Below are 24,406 nucleotides of genomic sequence, written 5' to 3'. Positions count from 1 at the left end.
CCAAGAAGAGGGAGGGAGCTAGTTTATACAAAAAATTAAAGTAAAAATGCAACAATTATTCTATTCAAATCATGCATTATCTCTGATTTTGTTCTCTTAAGAAATCCAAACAATTTTTTTTATATAAATAATAATATACACTTGAATTTATTATCTCGTGTCCATCTCTCCTAGCCAGGAGGTACATGTCCAGATCCATTTTTATTATCAGCCAATACTTCATAACAAATCCCATAATCCCCCTCCTTCTACTAGCTCTGGGGTCCACTAATCATAGCCGTTGATTTCAGTGTTGACTCGCGACGACCCTGGTCAGCACTGAAGTTTCCTTTCCCGCACTCTCCCCTCTCACCGCAACTTCAAATTCTTTTTGTTTTTTCCGGCAAAAAGCGTCGAAAGTCACGCGAAGACATGTAATAGACTGGAGCGTTCTTCTCAGCCAACGTCCGCCAGATCTGGGCCGTGGAATCGGCGGGTGACAATCGGACGGTTAAGATGGACGATACAAGCTCGTTTCCAATTGTGAACCCACATCATTTGGGAAATCGGAGGTCGGACCTCGTACGGTGTACCGTGTACGAGTGATCGCCCGGATTGATCCGTTGGAATAAACCCGGTTGGATTTTTATTTGGAGTCCGGGCTACGCTCCATTTATAAAGCGCCCGGATCTCCGGCCTCATGACCCTCACCGCTCGTTCTGTCCATTTTGACCTTCTCTTTTTCTCCGTCTAGTGGAAGACACTACCCATCGACGACGCGCTCCCCGGCGAGGGGGTTTCCGGCTGGAGATCTCTCTTTCTCCGGGGATACTGGGCCGTGCTTTCTCGTCTTGTCGGCCGGCATTCCGACGATCGGTGCCGCGCGCTGGTTTCCTGTCGGCCGTCCCGCGTTTTCCGGCGGATAATTCGAGTTTCCGGTGGTTTTCTGGATTTTATCCGAGCGGAGGTGATATTTTCTGCTCTGTTTAGCTAGATGGTTCTTGAAATCGCTGGAATTTTTGATCGGTTTTTCTTGCATTTCCTTTCCATTTAAGATTTCTCTGCGTGAGTGGATGGGGGGGAGTTCTTGGTGTCGTTACTTTTTTTGATTGATTTTTCTTGCATTTCTTGGTCCTTTCGTTTTTTATTTCAAGAAGTTTTTAAGGGACGAGATGGTTTTGATATCTCCGATGGATTTATATCTCTGCGTCTGCAGGATTTCCTATTTTTTTTTTATTTTCTTTAGAGCCTCGTGGCTTCTTTCCAGAAATCGCTTTTACGCTTTTTGATCTGAATTTCTTTTATTTTCGCGCCAATAAGGCTAATCTGGACGCTTCCCAGCTTTCTCCCCTTCCGTGTCTCGAGTTTTCTTTGCTTCCGCTAGTCGTTTCGTCCAGGTTAGCCATCAGGTTTACGTGAGCTCTCTTTTATCTCTCTGTATGGATGAAATGAGATTCTCGTGTATTTCTTTTAAAAATGAACTCTTTGATTTCTCTCTTTTATTTATATGAGTTTCTTTCTTTAATTTTTTAAGCAACCAAGCCAGTGCCATGAGTACGGTTTGGCCGGCTTATGGGCGCTGTCGATTTAATTTTTGTCTATATTTTATCTAATTTTCGCTGATTCCTGAGTATCAAATTTCTGGTATTGTACAGGGTTGATGTCTGTGACTACTGATTACGGAGATGATGCCATTTTGATATTGTTTCATTTGTGTATTCTTCTTGTTTATGCAAAAAGGAAGCAAGGTTTTTAGGTCTTGTAATGTGCGGCCGTGAATTCAGAATACCGCAGATTTTCTATCTTGCCACTATACTGCGGTTTTACTAGTTTTATTAGCTTTTACTGCAGTTATTTTGGTTCTGTTTTATAGCGTTAGTTGACGTTTATCAATTTTTTTTCCTGGTCCACTTTCATTTATTCTGGGAATGCCTTAGATACAGGTTTATAACAAATCGTTCTGCTCTGCCGCATTTCCTTTATCATATGAGTATTATTCTCTTACCATGTGTCGGGGATGAAGATTAAAGTCTTTTCGTCCATGAGCTGCATTCTTATAGCCTCTTTGTGCTTCTTTTTCTTTTCTCCCCTTTCAGTTAAGAAAATCTCATGTCTAGTTCATTTAAGGTCATTATCAGGTCAAGATCTGAAAACTTGGTATGGGCTAAATTTGGCATCTTCAATGGTTTTGGCTTTCCCCTCTAGGAGGAAGAGTTACTATTTTTGAAGCTTATTTTTAATTTGGTTAACATGTTGACTAAAGAGTTTGTCAGATATCTTTGCCTGTCCGTTGACCCAATAGAGAGATTTTGTTAAATTGAGATATATAATAAGTATTGAATTCTGAATTACATCCTGCATTATGTTTTTTTTTGTGAAAATTAGTAATATCTCCTTCCCTTTTGTCCGTTTGGGTTGGTTTTCTGATTGTGGGTATGGTACTTTATTTATCTAGTTGTGATTAGGTTTCGTGAATACAAGTTTGCATGATGAGTAGATCTAGCTTTCAAATGTAGTGGCAGTGCTTAGGTCATTTGATCTTTTGAACGAAATTTGCAAGCTGGGGAGTAGGTCTCAGCACTTGTACATATGTTAGCTTGTTTGCTCTGTATCTTTTGTTCTTGTACAAAAGGAGTGAAATTTACTGCTAATGCTTTGCCTGTGGACCGATTTTTACTCTGCATATTTGTTGAAATAAGATGATATTTGGTTATGCTGTATAAGGATAGCATTTCAGCTTTAGACTTCTGCTTAATAATTTAGCTGTGTTGAAGAATAAAATTATTACCTAGGGGTGGTAGATCTTCTGCTTTGCCTGTGGACCGATTTTTACTCTGCATATTTGTTGAAATAAGATGATATTTGGTTATGCTGTATAAGGATAGCATTTCAGCTTTAGACTTCTGCTTAATAATTTAGCTGTGTTGAAGAATAAAATTATTACCTAGGGGTGGTAGATCTTCAACTCGATCTGTTATTCATGGACAAAGGTTTCCTCCTAAATGATGATTTAGTATTACTCCAAATTTGTGCAATAAGAGTCCAAATATCTGCCTTTACATGTGTCAATTTGCTCTATCTGCATTACATGTTAAAGTTTGGAAGCGTACGATGGCTTCTAAGTGAGTGGGAATACATTTTTAGTTTCTCTTGTCATCATATAGGCTATCATGTTTGGTCAGTGTTATTAGTCAGGTACATGTCACTTGCTTTCCTGCTGTAACTGATGGCGTGCAAAACATGCCCAATAATGATGTTAAAGGTGCATGAGGCCTTACCAAAAACAATGTTGCAGGACCTTGACTGCAATTTCTGACACAATGAATTCAAGAAAGGGTGGGGGCAAGACCTTTTCTGCTGCTGCTGCTGCTGGTGGTGGTAGTCCATCACCAAAGGGAAAAGGCATTGAAGAGTCTACTTATGGGAAAGACAGCCCAAAGTTTGATCAGTTGAGCCGGGACATGGCAGATATCAGCGTGGATACTCAAGAGGGTGGATGGGAGGTATATGCAAAGAAGTCTAAGAATCGAGCTGGTGCAGGTGCAGGTGCAGGTACTGCTGCAAAACCATGGGGATCTTCAAATACTGCTCCCAAAGCTTGGGGTCAGTCAGAGGGTTTGCCAAGGCAAGGATGGGGTGCAAATGGTGGAGCTGGAAGGACTTCTGGAAATAATTGGGGCCAAGGCACTGATTCTCGTAGGGCTGTGGGCAGAGCTAATTCAAAGACACAGCCATCAAATAGGGGTTGGGAGTCACAATACACGGCACCACCTCCAGTTGTACCTCCACCACTGCAACATGGTTGGCAGTGGGCTGCAAGAGGTGGTTCATCTGCCTCTCAACCAAAGAGAGAAGAAACTCCTCAGGATGCCACTGTTGGCAGATATGCTTCTGAGACAGAAACTGCATGCCAACAAGTTGATAATGGTTCAGATGATGACGAGTTAGTGGAAGATACCGATGATGATTTCAGTGATGACTATGATTCTGATGAGAGTCAAAAGAGCCATGAGACTCGAAAGAAGAATCGGTGGTTCAAGGGATTTTTCGAAAATTTGGATAAACTGTCAGTCCAAGAGATAAATGAACAAACAAGACAGTGGCATTGCCCGGCATGCCATAATGGTCCAGGCGCCATCGAGTGGTACAAGGGTTTGCAACCATTGATGACTCATGCAAAGACAAAAGGAGCCACTAGGGTTAAGCTTCACAGAGATTTTGCTGCACTTCTGGAAGAAGAACTTCGTCGGAAGGGGACCTCAGTACTACCTGCTGGGGAAGCATTTGGTAAATGGAAGGGTCTTCGTGAGACAACTACTGATCATTTGATAGTTTGGCCTCCAATAGTTGTTATTATGAACACGTTACTTGAAAAAGATGAGAATGATAAGGTACTGTTGCCTCATTTCATCTTTTTCTCATCGTTCATCTTTTGTGGAGGATTGTTTTGCTGATTACTGGACTACTGCTTGTCATTTTATTACAAGTTCCAAATATACAAAGTTCAGTCTAGCTTAAATCTAGGGTTCAGAAACTGATTTGATGCATTTTTTTTTAATGAAGTATGCACACATTATATTTATTGGATGAACTCACAAACTTAAATTTGATGCAGTTGTTCTTTTTCTTTTTCTGATGAGCATGTATGCCTGCATGCAGTGCAAACATGCATTGCTTGTATGCTGATTTGCTATGCTTTTGCAAAATTTTGTTGTCTTGTTAGGGATTATCCTGAATAACTGTTATAATGCTGCTGTTCATGATGTTTGTCTGTCATCATTGCTTGTATAATGCTGTGCAATGCCTTTGCAAAATTTTGTTTTGTTTGTCCTAGATGAACCTGGAGGGTGATCCTTGGAGCAACATTAAGGTTGTTCCGTTGTGATCCGGAGGTTATGGGTTTGAAACATAGAACATGCCTTTTTGCAATAGGGGTAAGGCTATGGATTTGACTCTCCCTAGACCCTGCAGTGGGGGGAGCCTCATGCATTGGCCCACCCTTTTTGTCATAGACGTTCCTGAAAAACTTTTGAAGTGGTACTATTTATGAAATATAGACTTGTTTTCTCCTTTTAATTGTTTTACATAATATTTAAATTTTTTTATCTTTACACATCTGTTCAATGAGGATTATTTTGCAATTCATGTTAGGACATTCTTTTTAGTGTTTAACCTGCTTGGAACAATGTATGTGGTTTTATTAATGTTGTTGCTTACTCCACTGAACTGTGGAAAAAGATACTTGAGCTATTTCCTACATCAGTAATATGAAGTTTGTTGGTGTAGATGATCAGGTTGTCTAATAAGCCAAGTTAAGGCTTGCATGATTTTCTCCATAGTTTACTCATAATCTGTTTTATATGCTATATGGATAAGATTTTGTCCATTTTTCAGTTCTGGCTGTTGTCAGACAGTATGTGTAAGTCATTCAAGGAAAGTGCTATTATTATGCTCATAATTTGTTATTGCATGAATCTAATGCTACAGTTCTTGCATAGTTACTTTCTTAGTTGGTTGGTGTAACAGTTTTCCAATTATATATTTGGTGGCATTATGGGCAAACAATAAGGATTTAATTATTGTTTAGTATCTCTACACGAGTTCCTGTTTAATGCCCTGGATTTTTTTTTTTTTTTTTTTGTTTTGTGATATCTGAACTAACTGTGTCTATTTAAGAGGATGCCTACAGTGATAGTCACCTTTGAAGGATATTGTGATAAAATTTGTCTAGCTGTGAGTGGAATTATGATTTCTTTGATGTGTTGATGGCTCACAATTTAGTAGAACCTAAGTGTGGTGGTGATGGTAAGAACAATTTAGTCCCTATTATCAAATTAGTGGTTGACTGATTTTCTAAAGCTGTTACTGTTATTACTTGAATATGTTACACAAAAAATGGATAATTAAATAAGGGTTGATTTGAAAGGTCTAGATGCCTGCACTTGTGCTGATTGATTTTTGTTAATGTGATTAAGGATTACTTTTGGATCTGTGAAGGCAGGCTCTAGGAGAGGAACAAGTTGGAATGGGGATCTTCTTATTGACTAGTTGTAAAATCCTCGACATCACTAGGGTTTGCAAGCTAGAAATTTCTACAATTTTTTGTTTGTTGCCAATGATTAATAATATAGCTGAGATGAAGATATTGTCTGTTTGGGTTTAATTGAGTTGTATAGGCTTAATTAGCATGCCTGCTGGCGCAAGATTAATAGTGAGTCAAATGAATATCAGATATCAGAGTTTGGGATTATTGCTAGCATTGCAAATTCCTCAATATCAGCTTGTTTAACTAATTGAACATGAGCATGTGGTGGGCATAGGTTATAGCAAGTTAAAATTAGTAGTAAGGATCTGCCACTATAATTAATTATGCAAAGATATAGAAAATCAGATTTATAGGTTTTGCTTGAGCTTCCAGATTATGAGGCTGCAGATGAATTTCAATGGTAATCAGACATTTTAAATGGTGTTGTATCCTAGGCTTTGGAAGTATAGGGTATGTTGCTTCAGCTGAATTTGGTCCAACAACAACAAAGTCAGATTCTTAGTTGTTTGTGTGGCTAAAACATTTGATCTTAATGTTAGAGATTTTGCAAAATGAGCCTAGCTTGACCAAGCTTACACATGGCGAAGGAAATATCTTTAAGAATTGATTTCTAATAATAATGACTAATAGTTGCAATGTGGCCTTATGCATGCAATTAAGATTTTAAGATATTGTTTAATGGTGCAAAACAGGATTTTAAGATTTGCATTGTTGAAATGAACATGCATAAGACTTTAAGATATTATTTAGTGTTGTAAAACAGGTTTTTAAGTTTTGCATTGTTGAAATGAATTCTTAGTTTTTACTGAGAAAGAATCAACTTCTAACTTTTATTCTTTTGTTATAGTCTTTGTGAGAAAATGTAAAATATGTAAAGGTTCTTCCTACTGGTGGAACTTCTCTCTCCAATCCGCTATTGTGCTAGTGCTTACCATCATCTTCTGGTTTAGGGGAAGTTTTTGATCATGTTTTGCCCTAGAAAGAATCTCTAGTGCTGGTAAAAGTGATCTAGTTGCACCCATATAACCTGTAAAAGGCATGTGCAAATTAGTAGAATTCAGATTTTCTGGGAGGAGTAAATAAGCTGAGTTCCCTTTCTTAACAGTGATGTGTAGATAAACGGTTTTGTAGTGATATTTAACTCTCATTCTACTTCTATATTTTTTTAATTATTTACTGTGAATTGACAGTGAAGTGAGAACAACAGACTGGCTATAATGGATTGCAAGTCTTTAACTTCGGTGTCATTATCATGCCATTTTCTTTGGTTTGTATCTTTTTCTCCTGTTTATGTCATTAATTGTTCCCACTTAAAATATATGATTGACAAAATATCACTTTTCATGCTGCATAACTGAATCATTGAGCCTGAAACTGTGTTACGTTTGTAGCACCTGTCATGTTTAACTGATTGAAGAGGCGGGAACCATTAATTGTAAATAGGGAGCTGTTGCACCGGCTATGTTTTGTTGAAACATAAAACATCATTTACATTATCATCTCGCCCCCTACTATCCTCTGCCTTTTCGTTAAGTTACCATCATCATATGACAACCCTAATTCTGAAATTTAGTCTTGGAGTTCTAAGTTGCATACTTGCATGCCATCATATGATTTGATTTTACGTTCATTTCTTTTTTGTTCTCTTCTTTTTTTTGTTCATTGTTTTGTATCTAATAAAAACTGCAGTGGATTGGCATGGGAAACCAAGAGCTTCTTGAATACTTCAACACCTATGCTGCAGTAAAAGCACGCCATTCCTATGGTCCTCATGGGCATCGTGGGATGAGTGTTCTAATTTTTGAAGCTACTGCAATGGGCTACTTGGAGGCTGAACGTCTTCACAAGCATTTTGCAGAGCAAGGAACTGATAGGGAGGCTTGGGAACGTCGTCGGGTGCTATTTTATCCAGGTGGTAAACGCCAATTATATGGTTACTTGGCAAACAAAGAAGACATGGAAATATTCAACCACCATTGTCAAGGTATGTCTCTCCATTTAGATCTGTTATTTGGGTTGTAGCATGTTACATGGGCCTGAAGCTTATTTTTATGCGATCAGCTGAGACTTTATATAGAAGCCACAATCATTATTATGACAGATTGTATGCATGTCGCATGTCGAGGAGTGCATGTTGAATGCAAGCTGCACTCTTTATGTTTATCCCGATATTTGACTAGGACTACTTTCATAGTAGTCAGAACAATATCAATTTTTTACTTAGACAATTAGGCCCTAGCTTGAATACCAATAGCTGTTCAACTGAATGGAGTATAATAGTGAATAGTGGTATCTATGCTTTTGTAGTTATACTCTTCCAAGGTTTTCATTATGTTTATAAGTGTTGCGGAAAACACAGAATCCAGATGACGAACTGAATAACGCACAGAATTGAGAGAAGAAGAGGAAGAGGAATTGAACACAGGGATTTACGTGGTTCGGCAATGTGCCTACATTCACGGGAGCGAAACGGCTGTAACTTTCACTATCTCAAAATAACAAGGATTACAAGATATTTATAGCTAAACTCTAACCCTAGAGTCTCAATCCTTATCAGCATCCCTGTTAAAATAAAACACTACATAATTATCCCAAAGATAAACATATCCCGTTGCTTCGCTTCGCTCCAATAATACTAGTGTACCACTCAAATAAGAATACTACTTAATATGAGCCACTTATTCTAACAAAGTCCACCTTGGTGAATATTCATCCCTTGGGAGAAAAGATAACCTGAGACACAACAGTAATAGAAAAATAAAAGAACTATCATCAATGCTTCTCATATAAACACAATAGTCATATTCACATCTCCTATAGCCAATCTGAATCATGTAGGAGTCAAACCGCTTGTACCACTGCCTCAGAGACTGCTTCAGCCCATAAAGTGACTTCCTCAATTTATAGACTAAGTGCTCCTGTCCAAGTTCTAAAAACCCTTCTGGCTGCTGCATGTAAATCTGCTCCTCCAACTCACCATGAAGAAAAACTGTCTATACATCCATTTGCTCTAACTCCATAACGTAATGTGCTACCAATGCCAATACTACCCTGATGGAAGTGTGTCTGACCACTGTGGAGAAAATCTCATTATAATCAATCCCAGCTCTCTGTGAGTATCCCTTTGCTGCCAGACGTGCCTTTAACTTTTCTCCTTTTTCTGATACTGCTTTCTTTTTCTTGAACACCCACTTGCATCCTATCGCTCTCTTCCCCTCTGGAAGCTCCACCAACTCCCTTGTCTGATTTTTATTCAAAGATTCCATCTCCTCCATCATAGCACCCAACCATCTGCTCTTCTCCTGGCTGTGTACTGCCTTCTGAAAAGTAGTAGGTTCTCCACTGCTAATGATTAATGCATAGGAAACCAAATCTTCGAAACCATACCTAGTTGGTGGCTTGATAGTACGTGTTTGGGTTTGTCTGTGGCTATATTATGTTGCTCTTGATCGGCTGAGGTAGAAGTCTATGTACCCTGAATATTGTTCTCCTTGACAGAATTATCTAACTCCACCTGCACCACATGCTTATTGCTACTTCAACTTTCTGGCACCTGCTTTTCTTCTTCCCGAGTACCTTTCAATATGGCTTTCTCATCAAAAACCACATCTTTGCTGATCACCACCTTGTTTGTCTTCGGATCCCAAAGCTTTTACCCTTTCACCCCTTTCTGATACCCCAAAAAGATACATTGTTTAGACTTCGGGTCTAGCTTTGACCTCTCCTCACTAGGAATGTGCACATAGGCTGGACATCCAAACACTCTCAAATCTGGAGAGTCTACCTCATTACCTGTCCATACCTCCTCTGCAACTTTACCATCTAGTGCTGCCCTCGGTGACCTGTTAATCAAGAAGCATGCCATATTCACTGCCTCTGCCTAGAAGTTCTTTGCAAGCACTGCATTTAACCTGAGACACCGTGCTTTTTCAGCTATAGTCCTATTTGTGCTTTCTGCCACACCATTCTGCTGAGGTGTCTTGCGTACTGTGAAATGTCTCTTAATCCCATGCTGCTCACAAAACTCTATGAACTTTGAATCTGTGCACTCAGTCCCATTGCCTGACCTTTCTTCCTGTCTGGTTCTCTACTTCAGCTTTCCACAACTTGAACTTGGCAAATGTTTCTGACTTGTGCTGCATGAAGTACACCCAAATCTTTCTGGAGAAATCATCAATGAAAGTTACAAAATATGTATGTCCACCTCGTGATGTTACTCTGATTGGTCCCCAAACATCTGTACGAATATAGTCAAGGATACCCTCTGTCTTGTGCGTGGTAGTCCTGAATTGAATCATGTTCTGTTTTCCAAGAACACAATACTTGCAGAAATTCAGTTTGCAAGTTTAAACACCCTTCAGGAGATTTCTTCTATGCAGTTCCAGCATACCATGTTCGCTCATATGACCCAAACGCATGTGCCACAAGATTGTATTATCTGACTCAGACTCTGCAGCAGCAACTCCACCTACAATAGTAGTCCCTATCAACCTGTAGATGTTTCCTGCTACTTTCTGCCCCTTCATCACTGTCATAGCACTTCTACTAACCTTCATTATTTCACTTTGAGATTTGTAACAAAATCCGTTAGTCTAAAGTACCCAATGAAATTAAATTCTTTTTCAAATCTGAAACATGTTTAACATCACACAACGTTCGAACCACACCATCAAACATAGTAATTCTGATAATCCCTATTCCAATGACTTTGCAAGATGCATCATTACCCACCAAAACAGAACCAGAATTAACTAACCTGTAGGTATCAAACCAATCTTTATAGGGCATAATGTGATAGGAATATGCTGAATCCAGAATCCAAGAATCCGCGAGATGATCTGAACTGGATGAACTGAAAGTATATCACCGTCACTGCTATTTATGTCTTCTTTCACTATATTTGCAGATTTGGACCCTTCAGATCTGTAGTCATCTTTACCTTTGTTTCTTCCGGGACAATTCCGCTTTATGTGACTCTGTTTCCCACACTTGTAGCATGTTATATCTTTCTTTTTCTTGGATTTAGATCGAGATTTACTGTGATTTGATCCATTCCTTGTGTTGCTTCTTCCACGCTCCTAGTTACTCTTCGCCACTAAGCCTTCTTCCTGAGAACTCTTAGCACTGGCTTTCTTCCTATGATGAAAACCTAATAAGGCCCCAATGATGTCCTCTAACTTTAGGGTCTTCTTTCCCCACGTCAGAGTTGTAACCAAATTTTCGTACGTAGGAGCAGCGGGTAAAGAATGCAATAGCATCAACGCTGTCTTCGTTTTCGAACTTCATATCAACTCGCCACAGATCACTGATAATCTGATTGAACACGTTGATATGTTGGCTTAAATCAGCACCCTTTGTCATCTTAAGACCGTACAATTTTTGCTTAAGATAAAGCTTGTTCGTCAACGACTTGGACATGTACCGACTCTCCAATTTTGACCAAATTGCCGCCGGCGATTCTTCGTCCATGACATGATACATCACATCACCAGCCAGACAAAGTCGTATATTTGAAACAGCCTTCGCCTCCAATTCTTTCCACTCTGCATTACCCATGTCATCTGGTTTCTTTCCATACATGGCCTTTACCATACCCTGCGATACTAAGAGATCCTTCACTAGGGGTGGCAAAATATGACCCGACCCGCCAACCCGATCCGTATTCGACCCGCCATAAACAGGTTTGGGTTTGGCCTAAACAGGTTCGGGTCGTAAACAGGTTGACCCATTTAATCTGTTTATTAATTGGGTCGGATACGGGTTTTAGATGTTTAACCCGTTTAACCCGTTTAATATGTTTAACTGTTGGGCTGATAGAATATAAGGGCCACAGCCCATAAGGCTCAGCCGCCCAAGGCCGGCCCAACCTCCCGCCGCATGGGCCACAGGCCCACAGCCCGCACCGCACTCGGGCTTCAACTTTTCACCGCGACTCGCGAGCTGCGAGATTTTCCTTAGGGTTACTGTGTTAAGGTTCATCTAAAGCGCCTCGCCGCCGCCCGAGCTCTCTGCTTTCTACTCTTCCCTCAGTGTCCCTCTCCCCTCTCCTCTCCTCTCCTCTCCTCTCCTCCACCTCCACGCCGTCGCCCGACTACTTCCGCCTCCCCATCGACGGCGACCGCAGCTACATCACGCCCCCCGATCGGTTCACGCGGGTCGAGATCATCGTGGCTACATCACCCCGTCGACGCCCCCACGGCTACCACCCTCCCATCTTGCTCTCTCTCTTACCAGAGGCAACCCCACGGCAAGCGGCAAAGAAGCGAAGAAAATTAAGGAGGAAGCCGCCAAAATGAAGCTGGAGGCGGTGGCGGAGACGGAGCCCAAGGCGGCGGCGGCGGAGGACAAGAGCGTGCTCTATCTTTTCCTCAAAGCGGCGAGTACTGGGGAGTCCAGCAGCAGGTATGCCGGTGGAGGAAAATGGTTTGATTTTTATGGTTTGATTCATGGCGAAAGCTAGGGCTTCCAGATTTTTTTCCCCCACCCGAATCGAAGCCGTCGATGATTTCCGGAGAGAAAAAAATTTGGGGATGGCGCCTAGAATCCTAGATCAGAGATTTTGAGGGCTCTCGTTTCCATTTTCTTTTATTTTTTCCAATAAGAAAATTGTAATCTGTTAATTTCTCTCTTCCCCTTGTTCGGTTGTTCCTCTCTGTGTTTTTTTTTTTAATTTCTGGTTAAATTTATTTTTTTAAAAAAATTGCTTGACCGTGTTAATATTGGTGGATTTATGGTAAATTATATTGGCTTACACACTGCTAACTGCTAAGTATCTAATTTAAGTCTAACAGTTAAACGGGTCGGGTTAGGTTAAACGGGTCAGGTTGGGTTAAATGGGTTACCTGTTTATTAAACGGGTTAAACGGGTCGAGTCGGGTTACCCGTTTAATAAACAGGTCAGGTTCAGGTTGTAATTTTCTGACCTGTTTAATAAACAGGTCGGGTTCAGGTTTATGATTTTTTGACCCGATTTACATCTGACCCGACCCGTTTATGTCCAACCCGACCCGATTGCCACCCCTATCCTTCACCCTCATCTGCCATAGTCCGAAATTCTCAGTTCCATCGAACTTTATCACATTGCACTTCGCAGAAGACATCTCTGCAATCTTATCTTTTTGCAAAATAAAATAGAAAAAAATAGGATCTGATAATAAATAAAAATGCCGAAAACGTTGCAGAGCCTTCTCCTTTCTCTCATGGGACTCGCGGAGCGCTCGCATCGGTTCTCTTTTCCTTTTCTCAGGATCCGTGCGCGACGACGACGGCGGCGCGCGGCAAAGATCCTTCTCCCAGGATTTGATGTGTGGCTATGGTGGAGACGCGACAGAGATCTCTTCTCCTTTCTCCAGCTGCAGACAGCGTCAGGGAGACACTCTCCTCCTTGCTCGGGTCGCGCGGCGGTGCTTCTCCTCCAAATCCGGCTCGGGTGGCGTGCGGACGGTGACGGGAGGACCGTGCACATGGCCTCCTCGTCTCCTCCGAACGGCGATGCGAACAGGGTGTCGATCTCCTTTGCTTGCTTAGGCCGTTCGGCAACGAGGGTCTTCACCTTCTTTGGGAGCCCCGATGAACCAGAGAACAATGGAGTTTCGGTTGGGAAGAAGAAACCTACGAGCCCCTCCCTCCACGTGAAGCAAAACACCCACGTGAAGAATTTTTGTTCTCTGTGCTTGGGAGAGAGAGACACAAACCCCCAAAACCCCTCCCTTCGGAGAGAGAACACGGCCAAAGACCCTTCCACACGCGTGAAGAGAATCACCCTACTACAGCAGAGAAATCTCCCTGGCTTGGGAAATGCGCCTGAACCCTTCCTTGCGAGAAGAGAACCGCCCATGAACAGCACCACAGCAGCCCAAACAATTTTTTTTTTATTGTAACCTGGATGCTCTGATACCAGTTGTTGCGAAAAACACAGGATCCAGATGGCGAACTGGATAACATAGAGAATTGAGAGAAGAAGAGGAAGAGGAATTGAATATAGGGATTTACGTGGTTCGGCAATGTGCTCAAATCCACGGGAGCGAAACGGCTGTAACTTTCACTATCTCAAAATAATAAAGGTTATAAGATATTTATAGCTAAATCCTAACCCTAGAGTCTCAATCCCTATCAGCATCCTTGGTAAAATAAAACATTACATAATTATCCCAAACATAAACATATCCCATTGTTTCGCTCCGCTCCGTTAGAATACTAGTGTACCACTCAAATAATAATACCATTTAATATGAGCCACTTATTCTAACAATAAGCTTATTTCTACTTTTAGTAATTTGCTGACTTTAAAATATATTCTCTAATCCTAGTAACTTTGACTAAATTTTGATAATGCAAATTGTTGGTGAGTAATAAATGTTCTTTTTGGTGACCAAGATAGGAGAGACTTGAAGGCTCTAGGTTTGCTATTCTTATAGGATAAGCTTCAGGTGGAGGCTTTCACCTTTTTTTTTGGCTTGTTATTTGTTTTTTTGAAGAGAGAACTATTTGCTTGGGCTCTAATTGTTCTTTCTGTTTTTCCTAGTTTGGCTAGAACCTTTCTTGACTTTGCCCCCTTCACTATAAGTATTGGTCTTACTAACCGTAATTTTCTTAAATCTTATCTACTTTGATAAAAGTAGCATAACTCACTTGTGTAGGTTGCAGTTGTTGTAATGCTTTGTGTAGAACGAAGGTGTTCTCTTTCTTGGGCAAGTGGTATCATTATCTGTTTAGTACATTGGCATCATAATAGTATATGGGATGGCAATTGCTAGTGACATGAGTGACCTGGCCTGCAAAATATGATACATATTTAGTAGGTTTGCATCAGATATATCATGGTTCAAGTTCTAGATTGTTGGTCTGACTAACATGTAAATTAAATGGGTGGATTTTAGGTTTGGAGGGTTGACCCAATTGGCCTGAAACAACTCTTTTATTAGTTGTACTGGGTCAACAAAATGACGCAAACCCTTATATAGCTTGTGGTTGATGGTATATATTGAAAAGTGCACAAGCTCTTATGTCAATAATATAATATAACAAAACATGAAACCATGATCTTCCATGGTTCTGTCCTTTGAAATCCAAATGTAACTATTGGGCCTAGATTGGCCGACCTGGACCATAGTCGGCGGCCCATTTGGAGACCCAAATTGTGTATCTTTGGGAAGATAGAAACATCCATCACTCGGCTATTGAGGCGGTTATAACCGCCTAATAGCCGCAGTCGTGGCCGTTGCAGCCTTGCTTTCCCTTGAAGAAGGCTATAAAAAGCTCTTAGAGGCTCTCTCAGAGGCACTTCTACCTCTCACTCTTCTCTCTCTCTTCCCTTCTTCCAGCGCCAGCTGACCCACTCGGATCTGCCGCCAAGCTGCCGGAAGAAGCCCCTCAGCTCCTTTACGGAGCTAGGTGAGCCTCGATCTCCCTCTTAGCTTTTCTATGTTTGGTTATTTAGATCTACTCTTACTGTGGGATCAAAACAAAGTAGAAAACGAAATAAAAGGAAAAAAAAAGGGAAAAAAGGGGGAAGAAGAGAGGGGAAGGGGGAAGACCTACCTAGGGTTTCGGCTACTGATTCAGCACCGGCACGATTGGCCATGGTCGCGGCCACAGCAGACGATAGCCGAAGACCTTCCTTCTTCTCTCGATTATCCCTTCCTCTCGATCTCTTCTTCCTTCAAGCCTTAACCCTATATCCTACTTTCCGACCCTTGGGAAGAGTCCACCAGCCCAGCTCTCATGGTTAGAGAGGAGGATGGTCATGCCGGTGGTGGGCTAGTCGTGCCTCCATGATGGGCAGCCACCACCTTGGGTGGCGTTTGGGGAGATTAGGGATGAAGGGAGAGGAGAAACAAAAGGGCTAAGCAAATGGGTTGACATTTAGAGAAGGGTATAATGAGCCACAGGCCGGGCTGTTTTAGGGATAGATGTTATGGGCCCGAGACGAGCTTGAGTCCGGCAGAAGGCTTCAAATGACTTGGGCTTTAAAGGCCAGAGATCAAACTGGGCTTGGTCTGAGCCAAATGTCCCTAAACCCCAAATTAACTTAGGCTAAAGGGGCCAAAGATTTGATGGAGTATGTTAAACTAGATCCGGGCTATATGGGCTAGGATTTGATAATGGATTCAAAGCACCTAGACTAAATGGGTTGTGTAGTGGTTGGGCTTAGATTGGGCTTGGGCCGAGCCAAGGTTTTTTCTAAATCTAACTGAAACTAAGTAGGGCCTTGTAGACTAGGATAAAAGCGTGTCCATAACTATTTTTAGTCTGTAATTGGGCCACAGGCCTGACTATAAACTAACTATTTATGCCACTGGGTTGAAAATAAAATAACCCTATAACTGGGCCTGAACTTGAAACTGAATTAGGCTAGGGGCTTGAACCAAAAATTGAATCAGACCATAGGTCTGAATAAAAGATTAGCCCAGTAACTGAATCAGACCATGGACGTGAACCCAAAATTGAATCAGGCCATGGGCCTGAATAAAAGATTAGTCCTGTAATTGAATTAGGCCTTGGGCTTGAATCAGAAACTGAATCAGGCCATGGGCCTGAATAAAAGATTAATCTTGTAATTGGGCCATGGGCCTGAAAATGTAATTGGGTGGGCTGTAAATGATGTAAAATCAAGAGTATTAAAGAATTTTAATTAAGAAAAGAGTATGAATATATAAAAATAAAATATAATAACTAAAAGTAGAAAAGTAGTAGAAGTGGAATAAAAGTTAAATAAATAAATAAAAAAATGAATGAACAAGTAACAAATAATTTGATCTCTATGATATTACTTGGTGTTGGGATTTGCAATCTAAACCTAAAAATGTATGAGCGAATTGAGGTAAGTGATGCTGACACAAATCTTATTGTTTTCAAATACATAAAATTATTTGGATATGAAAATACATATTATGTAAATTTTTCAAAACTTGGAATCAAATATGTTAGCAAGTGTTGCATGATTTTGGCTAAATGGCATCCATCATGATTACTATATTGTGGACACATGATTTATGATGATGTAGAAAATTGCATGAAAAATGAAGTTTGCAGCATGATCATGGATTTTACACATTATGATGTTATTATTCATCTTTCAATCTACTTATGAAGTAAGGTTTATGAAAAGCATGATATGATTTATGAACTCAGATTGCTATGTATGACCCCCACCAGCGGGTAATAATAGCTCGGTATACGACCCCCGCCAGCCGGCATACGACCCCCGCCAGCGGGCAATATTAGCTTGACATACGACCCCCGCCAACGGATAATAGTAGTTGGTAAAGGCCTTGCCGTGGAAATAAGAGCGGCCATAGCTACACTACTATCTAAGAGTACGGATTTTAAAGCATAAAATAATGGCAAGAATTTATATGATGCATATTCATCTTTATGAACTTACATGATTAAGCATCCATTACTTTATGACTGATTTGGATATATGCTATATGATATGCTTATTTTGTTATAATTATTAATTTCTTAAATTAATGCATTGGCATGGAAAACAATATGCTTGATTTGGTAAGATTATGCATGGTTACTTACTGAGCTGTATAGCTCACACCACTCCATTTACTTTCTTATGAATAAATAAGATTGCTAGGAGCAGGGAGCTTGATGTACTTCATGGGGTGGAAAAAATTGTAACTTCAAAATGTTCAAATTTGTAGAGCTCTATACCATTCTCTTTTGCAAAAGATTTAATAAATGAAATGTTACTTTTGTATAAATTATTAATGTGGCTTCGTGTTATTGTGGGCAAAGGCTTGCAATAGCACGGTCGTGTCATGAGCTGGATTTGGGGCGTGACATTTGGTGGTATCAAAGCCAGGTTTAATCAAGACTAAGAAAAAAGAAAAAAACACTTTACGTTTAATGAGGGAATAAGTAGTTAAGTCTCGTTCAATTAGATTTTACTTATTGAAAAGAAAAAAGTGATTGCATTAATTGTACCATTGGTCAATCATAAAAATTGATTTATACTAATATTTTGATAGGTGATAATGAGTGACATAGAGAATGAGGTGCTGCCAAACTTTAAGAGAAAAAGAATAAAAGCGACATCTCAAGGGGCTACCAGCCAGTCGGCTGAGCAAGCTTCTAACACAGCAGCCACCCAGGCGAACATTGCCGGTGTATGTCGGGTGATAGCCCAGCTTCTTTAGCAGTAGATGCAGTCAACTTTCCCAACATGTAGCAATATCATAGAGATCAATCATTTGTTATTTCTACTTTTCTACTTTTAGTTATTATATTTTAATTTTATATATTCACTCTTTTTTTAATTAAAATTCTTTAATACTCTTGATTTTACATTGTTTACAACCCACCCAAAGGAGTCATATTTCATTTTCAGGCCCATTGCCTAATTACAGGGCTAATCTTTTATGCAGGCCCGTGGGTTTATTTAGTTTTTGGTTCAGGCCCAAGGCCTAATTCAGTTGCAGGGCTAATCTTTTATTTAGGCCCATGGCTTGATTTAATTTTTGGTTCAGGTCCATGGTCTGATTCAATTTCTGGGCTAATCTTTTATTTAGGCCCATGATCTAATTTAATTTTTGCTTCATGCCCCTAGCTTGATTCAATTACTGAGCTAATCTTTTATTCAGGCCGATGGCCTTATTCAATTTTAGATTCAGGCCCAGTTATAGGGTTATTTTCTTTTCGGCCCTGGCATAAATAGTTGGTTTATAATCATGCCCGTGGCCCAATTACAGGCTAAAAATGGTTCTGGCCACGCTTTTGTCTTAGTTTACAAGGCCCTACTTAGTTTCATTTAGATTTAGGGAAGACCTTGTTTCGGCCCAAGCCCAGTTCGAGCCCAACGACTACGCAACTCTTTAGTTTAGGCCCTTTGAATCTATTATCAGATCTTGGCCCGTATAGCCCACATCTGGTTTAACATACTCCATCAAATCTTGGGCCCGTTTAGCCTAAGTTAATTTGGGATTTCGGGACATTTGGTTTGGATCAAGCCCAATCCGGTCTCAGGACTTTAACGCCCAAGCCATTCGAAGCCTTTTGCCGGACAGCCCGGCCTGTCTTAGGCCCATAACATCCATCCCTAAAACAGTCCAGCCCGTGGCCCATTAAAACCTTCTCTAAATGTCAACTCGATTGCTTGGCCCTTTTGTTCCTCCTCTCCCTTCATCCCTAATCTCTCCAAACCCACCCGAGGTGGTGGCTGCCCGCTCGGCCATGGAGGCACGACTAGCCCACCATCGGCATGACCATCCTCCTCTCTGACCATGAGAGCCGGACTGGTGGACTCTTTCCAAGGGTCGAAAAGTATGATCTAGGGTTAGGGTTTGAAGGAAGAGAAGATCGAGAGAAGGAAGGTCTTCGGCCGTCGTTTGTTGTGGCCGCGACCGAGGCCGGTCGTGCTAGTGTCGAATCAGTGGCCGAAACCCTAGGTAGGTCTTCCCCCTTCCCCTCTCTTCTTCCTCCCCCCCCCCCCCCCCCCCCCCTCCCCTTTTTTTAATTTTGTTTTCCACTTTGTTTTGATCCCATAGTAAGAGTAGATCTAAAAATAACGAAATATTGAAGAGCTAAAAGGGAGATTGAGGCTCACTTAGCTTCGTGAAGCAGCTAAGAAGCTTCTTCCGGCAGCTTGGGCCGCTTCCTCCAGCTGCTCAGCGGTGGATCCGGGTGGGTCTGCTGCCGTTAGAAGAAGGGAAGGGAAAGAGAGCAGTGAGAGGTAGAAGTGCCTTTGAGAGAGCCTTTAAGGGCTTTTTGGTAGGAAGTGGTGCTAGTTAGTGTGAGAGATCACAATGGGACCTCTTCCTCTTTCAGATGGCTTGTTTGGCATAGCTTCTATCCTAGAGTCATGCAAAGGTGGCGAGATCAGGTAAGTGACATCTAATATATCTTTCTTCGAGGGCTGGTTTGAATTATTAGAAAACAGCCTTGTTGGGTTCTTGGGTTGGCCATGACTTGTTTTTAAACAAGTTAAACATTTGGGGAAGGGTCACTCACCTGTGCAATAAATAGGTTAGGGTATGACTGCCTAACCTATTTAGGTTCTGTTAGTAACAACCTGCCAGATCTTGCGGGATCCTGCAGGACTGGCTCGAGTGAAGATGGGAGAATGCAGGAGAGTGCGGGAGAATCGAGAGGACTGAACCCAGCGAGATGAAAATAGAAAACCTCTCAAGGTCTTCCTTTTCACCTAGAGGGGATCGGGCCCTACAATCTCTTTGTGCTTTCCCTTCCCCCCTTCAGCTCCCTCATTTCCTTCATTCCCTCCGGCCTGTCCTACCAGATCCTGTTAGTTCCGGCAGGTTCTTCCCAGACAGGCCCTTATTAGGCAGGGTGGATTCAAGATGGCCAATATGATGGAGTATCCTTGGCTCAAGCACAACTTGAACTGAGCTGGTCTATCCAACCATTAATATTAACTTTGCCAAAGATGCAATTTCTGTTATGATCATTTAACAAAGTTTCGAAATTAACACATTGTTGACTATGTAGTTAGGAGCATGGGCTATGAAAGGGGCCCAAATGTGGGTCTGCTCATTTTTGTTCTATGTCCATACGCATGAGGTGTGGAGAGAGATTTCAGAGAGAGAATTAATTTGAATCATGACCTTGCTTACTCCCACTCTTTTTTCTGCCCCTCTCTTTCTTGCTTGTGACTTGAGGAGAACATGAGTGAATCTGAAGTTCCTCCCTATCTTGAAATTAGGAACCCCTTAGGTAGATTATCTTTTGATTAAGAAAGTTGTCTTTAGACTAATATAAGGTGCTAAGCAAGGAATACTTGGTTGCATTTTGATTCCATATTATTATTCCCCTTGGTAGTACTATGCAGAGAAGGGGAAGCTATATGAAGTGAAAATCTTTTGTTTGGTTCTGGAACAGATAATCTTTGAATAGAATGAATGTCGATCACAGATATTGGCTACAAAAGTTGGTCTAAAAAGATTTGGTATTCTCTTTTCCTTACATAAGTTTTTCTCTTATTATGCATTTCTATCTTCTGTTACTTCCTTCTTTTGGACCTTTTGCTTTGCTATGTGCAGATTTTATTATGAATTGCCATGTTTGAACTTGTAGCGAACTTCCAAAATGCCTTTAAAATCCATGCTTTGATCACATTAACTCTACAACCCCATAAAAATATTATCATTTTGTGTTAGATTAGATTGAACAACACATTGGATTGCATCTCAGTTTAGCCTGAGTCACTTATCTGTGCATCATTCTTGTTTTGTGCAAAAACTAGATTTAATTTTTTTATGAGAAGAAATGACCTCATCATATAACTAATTGTAGTTAAAAATAAATAAATCTAAATGCATCTCTCTTCACTTGATTGTTTTGGTCCCTGCAGTAGATAAACTCATCAATTTCTTGTGGATGCATATGCTTGTTCCATATATTTCCACTCCATCTCAGCTGCACTCGATCACATTATTGGTCTTCCATGTAATGTGTTTGCCTGTGTTTGCATACTTCTCATTTGTTTTTTACTTGATCACTTTTAATATTTAATAGTTCAGTGTGTAGCGTATGTACCTATACACCTGAATGTTCTGATCGTAAGTTATAAAGTTTGATGCTCTTGATAATTTGTTACTCATGAACTTAATTAGTTTCCATGGCTTGATATATATTCTGATTCTGTTCATTGTTCTGATATAATGTATATATGTGCTTGTTTATCTTTTAATTGATTATAGAGAATCAAAAGATTTGCCAGTTCTGACATTTGTTGAAAATTCCTAGGAAAATCCCGGCTGAAATATGATGTGAGGTCATATCAAGAAATGGTTGTAATCCCTATGAAGCAGATGAGTGAAGATAATCAGCAGTTGATCTGGCTGAAGAACAAGGTTGTTAAACAGGAGAAGCGGTCAAAGGCTCTTGAAGAAACATTTGGGGTGGTGAGCCAGAAACTGCGTGAAACCATGGAAGAAAACAGGATTGTGAGGCTCAGAACCAAGATCCAACATGAAGAGAACAAAGAAGAGGTAAGCTGGTTTATCGAGAGTAGCATTGAAGAATGGTAATACTTTTGCATTGTTAAAGAGATTGTCCTAGTTTGGATACCTCCCCTATTTTCTGTCTGACACTGTTGGTCTTTTAATATAAGTTATATATATATTATATTGAAATAAGTATAAATGTGAATGCTTGGTGCTTTATAGAAGTCTAGTTAGTGTTCAAGGTGCAGCAACTTGTTGAGCTTTTTTCATTGCTTTCTTGGAACTAATTGCCTTGGTGCAAAAAAGAATTTATGTGAACTCTGTAGTTTGTTTCTCTGCCCAGCTAATTTAATGTCTGAGACTGATTGATTCTTCTCTTTTTTTGGATTATTGTCTATCAGATGGATTACCAAGAGCAATTTTTCAAGGAGCAGATGGACAAAGTTCACAAGGCAACAGAGGACAAAGAGAGGATGTTTGAGAAGTTGTTACAACAGGAACGTGCTAAGGCGAAGCAATCTGATGTTGATGGTGGAACCCATGAAGATCGCAGAACCAGGTAAATTCTGATATGGATACCTTCGACAAATGCTAGATGCTAAATATTCTTCGATATCCATTATTACATTTTTTATTTATCAGAAATTTACTATTAGATAAATATTTTAAATTTGTGGTGTTATGCTCTTGAGCATTTACACGAACTTGACCATTTGCTATATGACACATTTTCCATCCTTTAAAGGGGCAAGTTTTGTTAATATGTAAGATAATGAAGCGGGTGCTTCGTTGTTTTTAATTTTGGGTGGTTGTATAATATATTAGATGCTCTCTAGTTTCAATGAGCATGAGTGGAATATAGATTTGTAGCCAGTTTAGGTAGGGGCTAGGTCCTTGATGCCCAGAACCTGCACCAACCTGGTTATCATGGACGTTGCTGCTGCTGCACTTGTCTCCATTATGGAGCTGGTAACATTTCAGATGGATATGTATTCCAAATTATTATTCTGGATTTCACCGTGCTGACTTGAACATTGTTTTCTTGGTGTAAGGACTCCCTAGTCCCTTCACCTAGTTTCATGCTTTTTGCTCACCTTTTTTTCCTTTTTGGGGAATTTTTTCTACCAAAAAAGCAGGAAGGAGGAAATCGCAAGGTTTATTGATAGCCAGGTGAAGGATGTCAGAGAATTTGAGGCAGAGAGAGAAAAGCTTATACATTCTCATGAGGAGAAGAAGGTTGAGCTTAGACGGAAGCATCTTGCAGAGGAAGTGGAGCTGGAAAAAGAATTTGATGCTGCCCTGACAAAGTTGATGGAACTATATGCTCCCAGCAGCTTCGAGGCTTCAACCAGCAGCTCTTAGAGAATGGATACTTATGTGAGAGGATGGTGGGGGAAACATCTGTTTTTCCAAAATTTGATATCTGATCTAAATAAATCATACAGGTTGTACTGCATAACATCTCAAAACTGGAACTTGCATTCAGAGACTTTTTTAAAGAACTTTACAGAAATACAAATTAGCATAGAGATATTGACTAGATATGATGAGTCTGCTCTTGCTTTTCTGTAGTTTGTGCAGATTCAGTGCTGATTTTCAAGTTAATCTTCAACAGCTTTGTTTTAGAAGTAATGGTTCTGTTTCCTTCCTTGGTTGGGATGGCTAGAGGGCCGTTGTCTGTTTTTGACCTTTTTCCTACATTGTAATAAGGCCCCAACGAATTTATTGTCACCCAACAGGGGGTGTTGCACTTAAAAGTGTTTTCTTGTACCAAGCTTTTGTTGTTGATTTTTGTGTCCAATTGTACTTTAGGCAGTTGTGGATCAGGGGTGCCCTAGCTGTGTCTTCAATGTTGATGTGGTTCAGCCCACAGTAATGTGACCCGAATTTCACTGGGGGTTGTCTGATTTCTGGCTAGTCTTTGAAATATAATTCCGGAGAAATCTGTAAGATTTCTGCTATTGCCCTTTTCAATGTGTTTCCTTTTATGCATGTAAATATTAAATAGTGTTTGCCCGCTAACCTCTCTCTCTTGAAAGTGCCCTTAGCGGTTTTCATACTAACAGCTTTAGAGGCTGTTTGGAGTCCTTGAAACTTATCTTATAGGGTTGACTTACAAGGAGGTTTATATTTTTGTGTTTGGTGGAGAGTTCGAGAAAGCGAGGTGTCTCTAGCAGACATCTTGTTGAATATCTTGTGAGTAGATGTTAGATCGGGAGTATTCAATAGATAAAGAGATTGGCGTTGAAGTTGCTGGTGTAATTTGCCATGTGGCTATTTTGATCTCGGGCTGACGTATCGCAAGAAAGTGTTCGAGCTATGGTCTACTGAGTATTTCAAGTTATTGTGCATTTTGAGTTGCGAGCATTTGGCCCCTGTACCTTCAATTTGAGGTGCATGTAGTTTCGCTCGCAAGACTCAAAAGAAATTTCTTGGATTGTCTGCCCAGTGAACAGTGAATGAATGG

The 24,406-nt window shown here is 40.5% G+C and overlaps 1 protein-coding gene across 2 annotated transcripts; it reads left to right on the top strand.

Moving 5' to 3' along the window:
- Window positions 1-687: 687 nt before the first annotated feature.
- LOC103704800 (protein SUPPRESSOR OF GENE SILENCING 3 homolog) lies at window positions 688-23,519 on the top strand. 2 transcript variants are annotated; one of them, XM_039133562.1, is made up of 7 exons: window positions 688-946; window positions 1,635-1,727; window positions 3,275-4,370; window positions 7,715-8,009; window positions 21,740-21,984; window positions 22,341-22,498; window positions 23,076-23,519. In XM_039133562.1, exons 3-7 carry the CDS (start codon window positions 3,300-3,302, stop codon window positions 23,299-23,301), a joined length of 1,995 nt encoding a protein of 664 aa, XP_038989490.1. In that variant the 5' UTR covers window positions 688-946; window positions 1,635-1,727; window positions 3,275-3,299; the 3' UTR covers window positions 23,302-23,519. The 2 variants fall into 2 exon arrangements, with proteins under 2 accessions (XP_038989490.1, XP_008786464.2); XM_008788242.3 differs by lacking the exon at window positions 1,635-1,727.
- Window positions 23,520-24,406: the final 887 nt, after the last annotated feature.

Source organism: Phoenix dactylifera, chromosome 14 (genome assembly GCF_009389715.1).
Source record: "Phoenix dactylifera cultivar Barhee BC4 chromosome 14, palm_55x_up_171113_PBpolish2nd_filt_p, whole genome shotgun sequence".
Classification (NCBI taxonomy): Eukaryota; Viridiplantae; Streptophyta; class Magnoliopsida; order Arecales; family Arecaceae; genus Phoenix; species Phoenix dactylifera.
This window is presented reverse-complemented; position numbering and strand designations above follow the sequence as displayed.

What these genes read in the sequence shown, in the direction of transcription:
- LOC103704800 (XM_008788242.3), top strand. Translation starts at nt 3,300, where the DNA reads ATGAATTCAAGAAAGGGTGGGGGCAAGACCTTTTCTGCTGCTGCTGCT. An exon ending in ATTCAACCACCATTGTCAAG is followed by an intron (nt 8,010 to 21,739) that starts GTATGTCTCTCC and finishes GAAAATTCCTAG; the next exon opens with GAAAATCCCGGCTGAAATAT. An exon ending in CATGAAGATCGCAGAACCAG is followed by an intron (nt 22,499 to 23,075) that starts GTAAATTCTGAT and finishes CCAAAAAAGCAG; the next exon opens with GAAGGAGGAAATCGCAAGGT.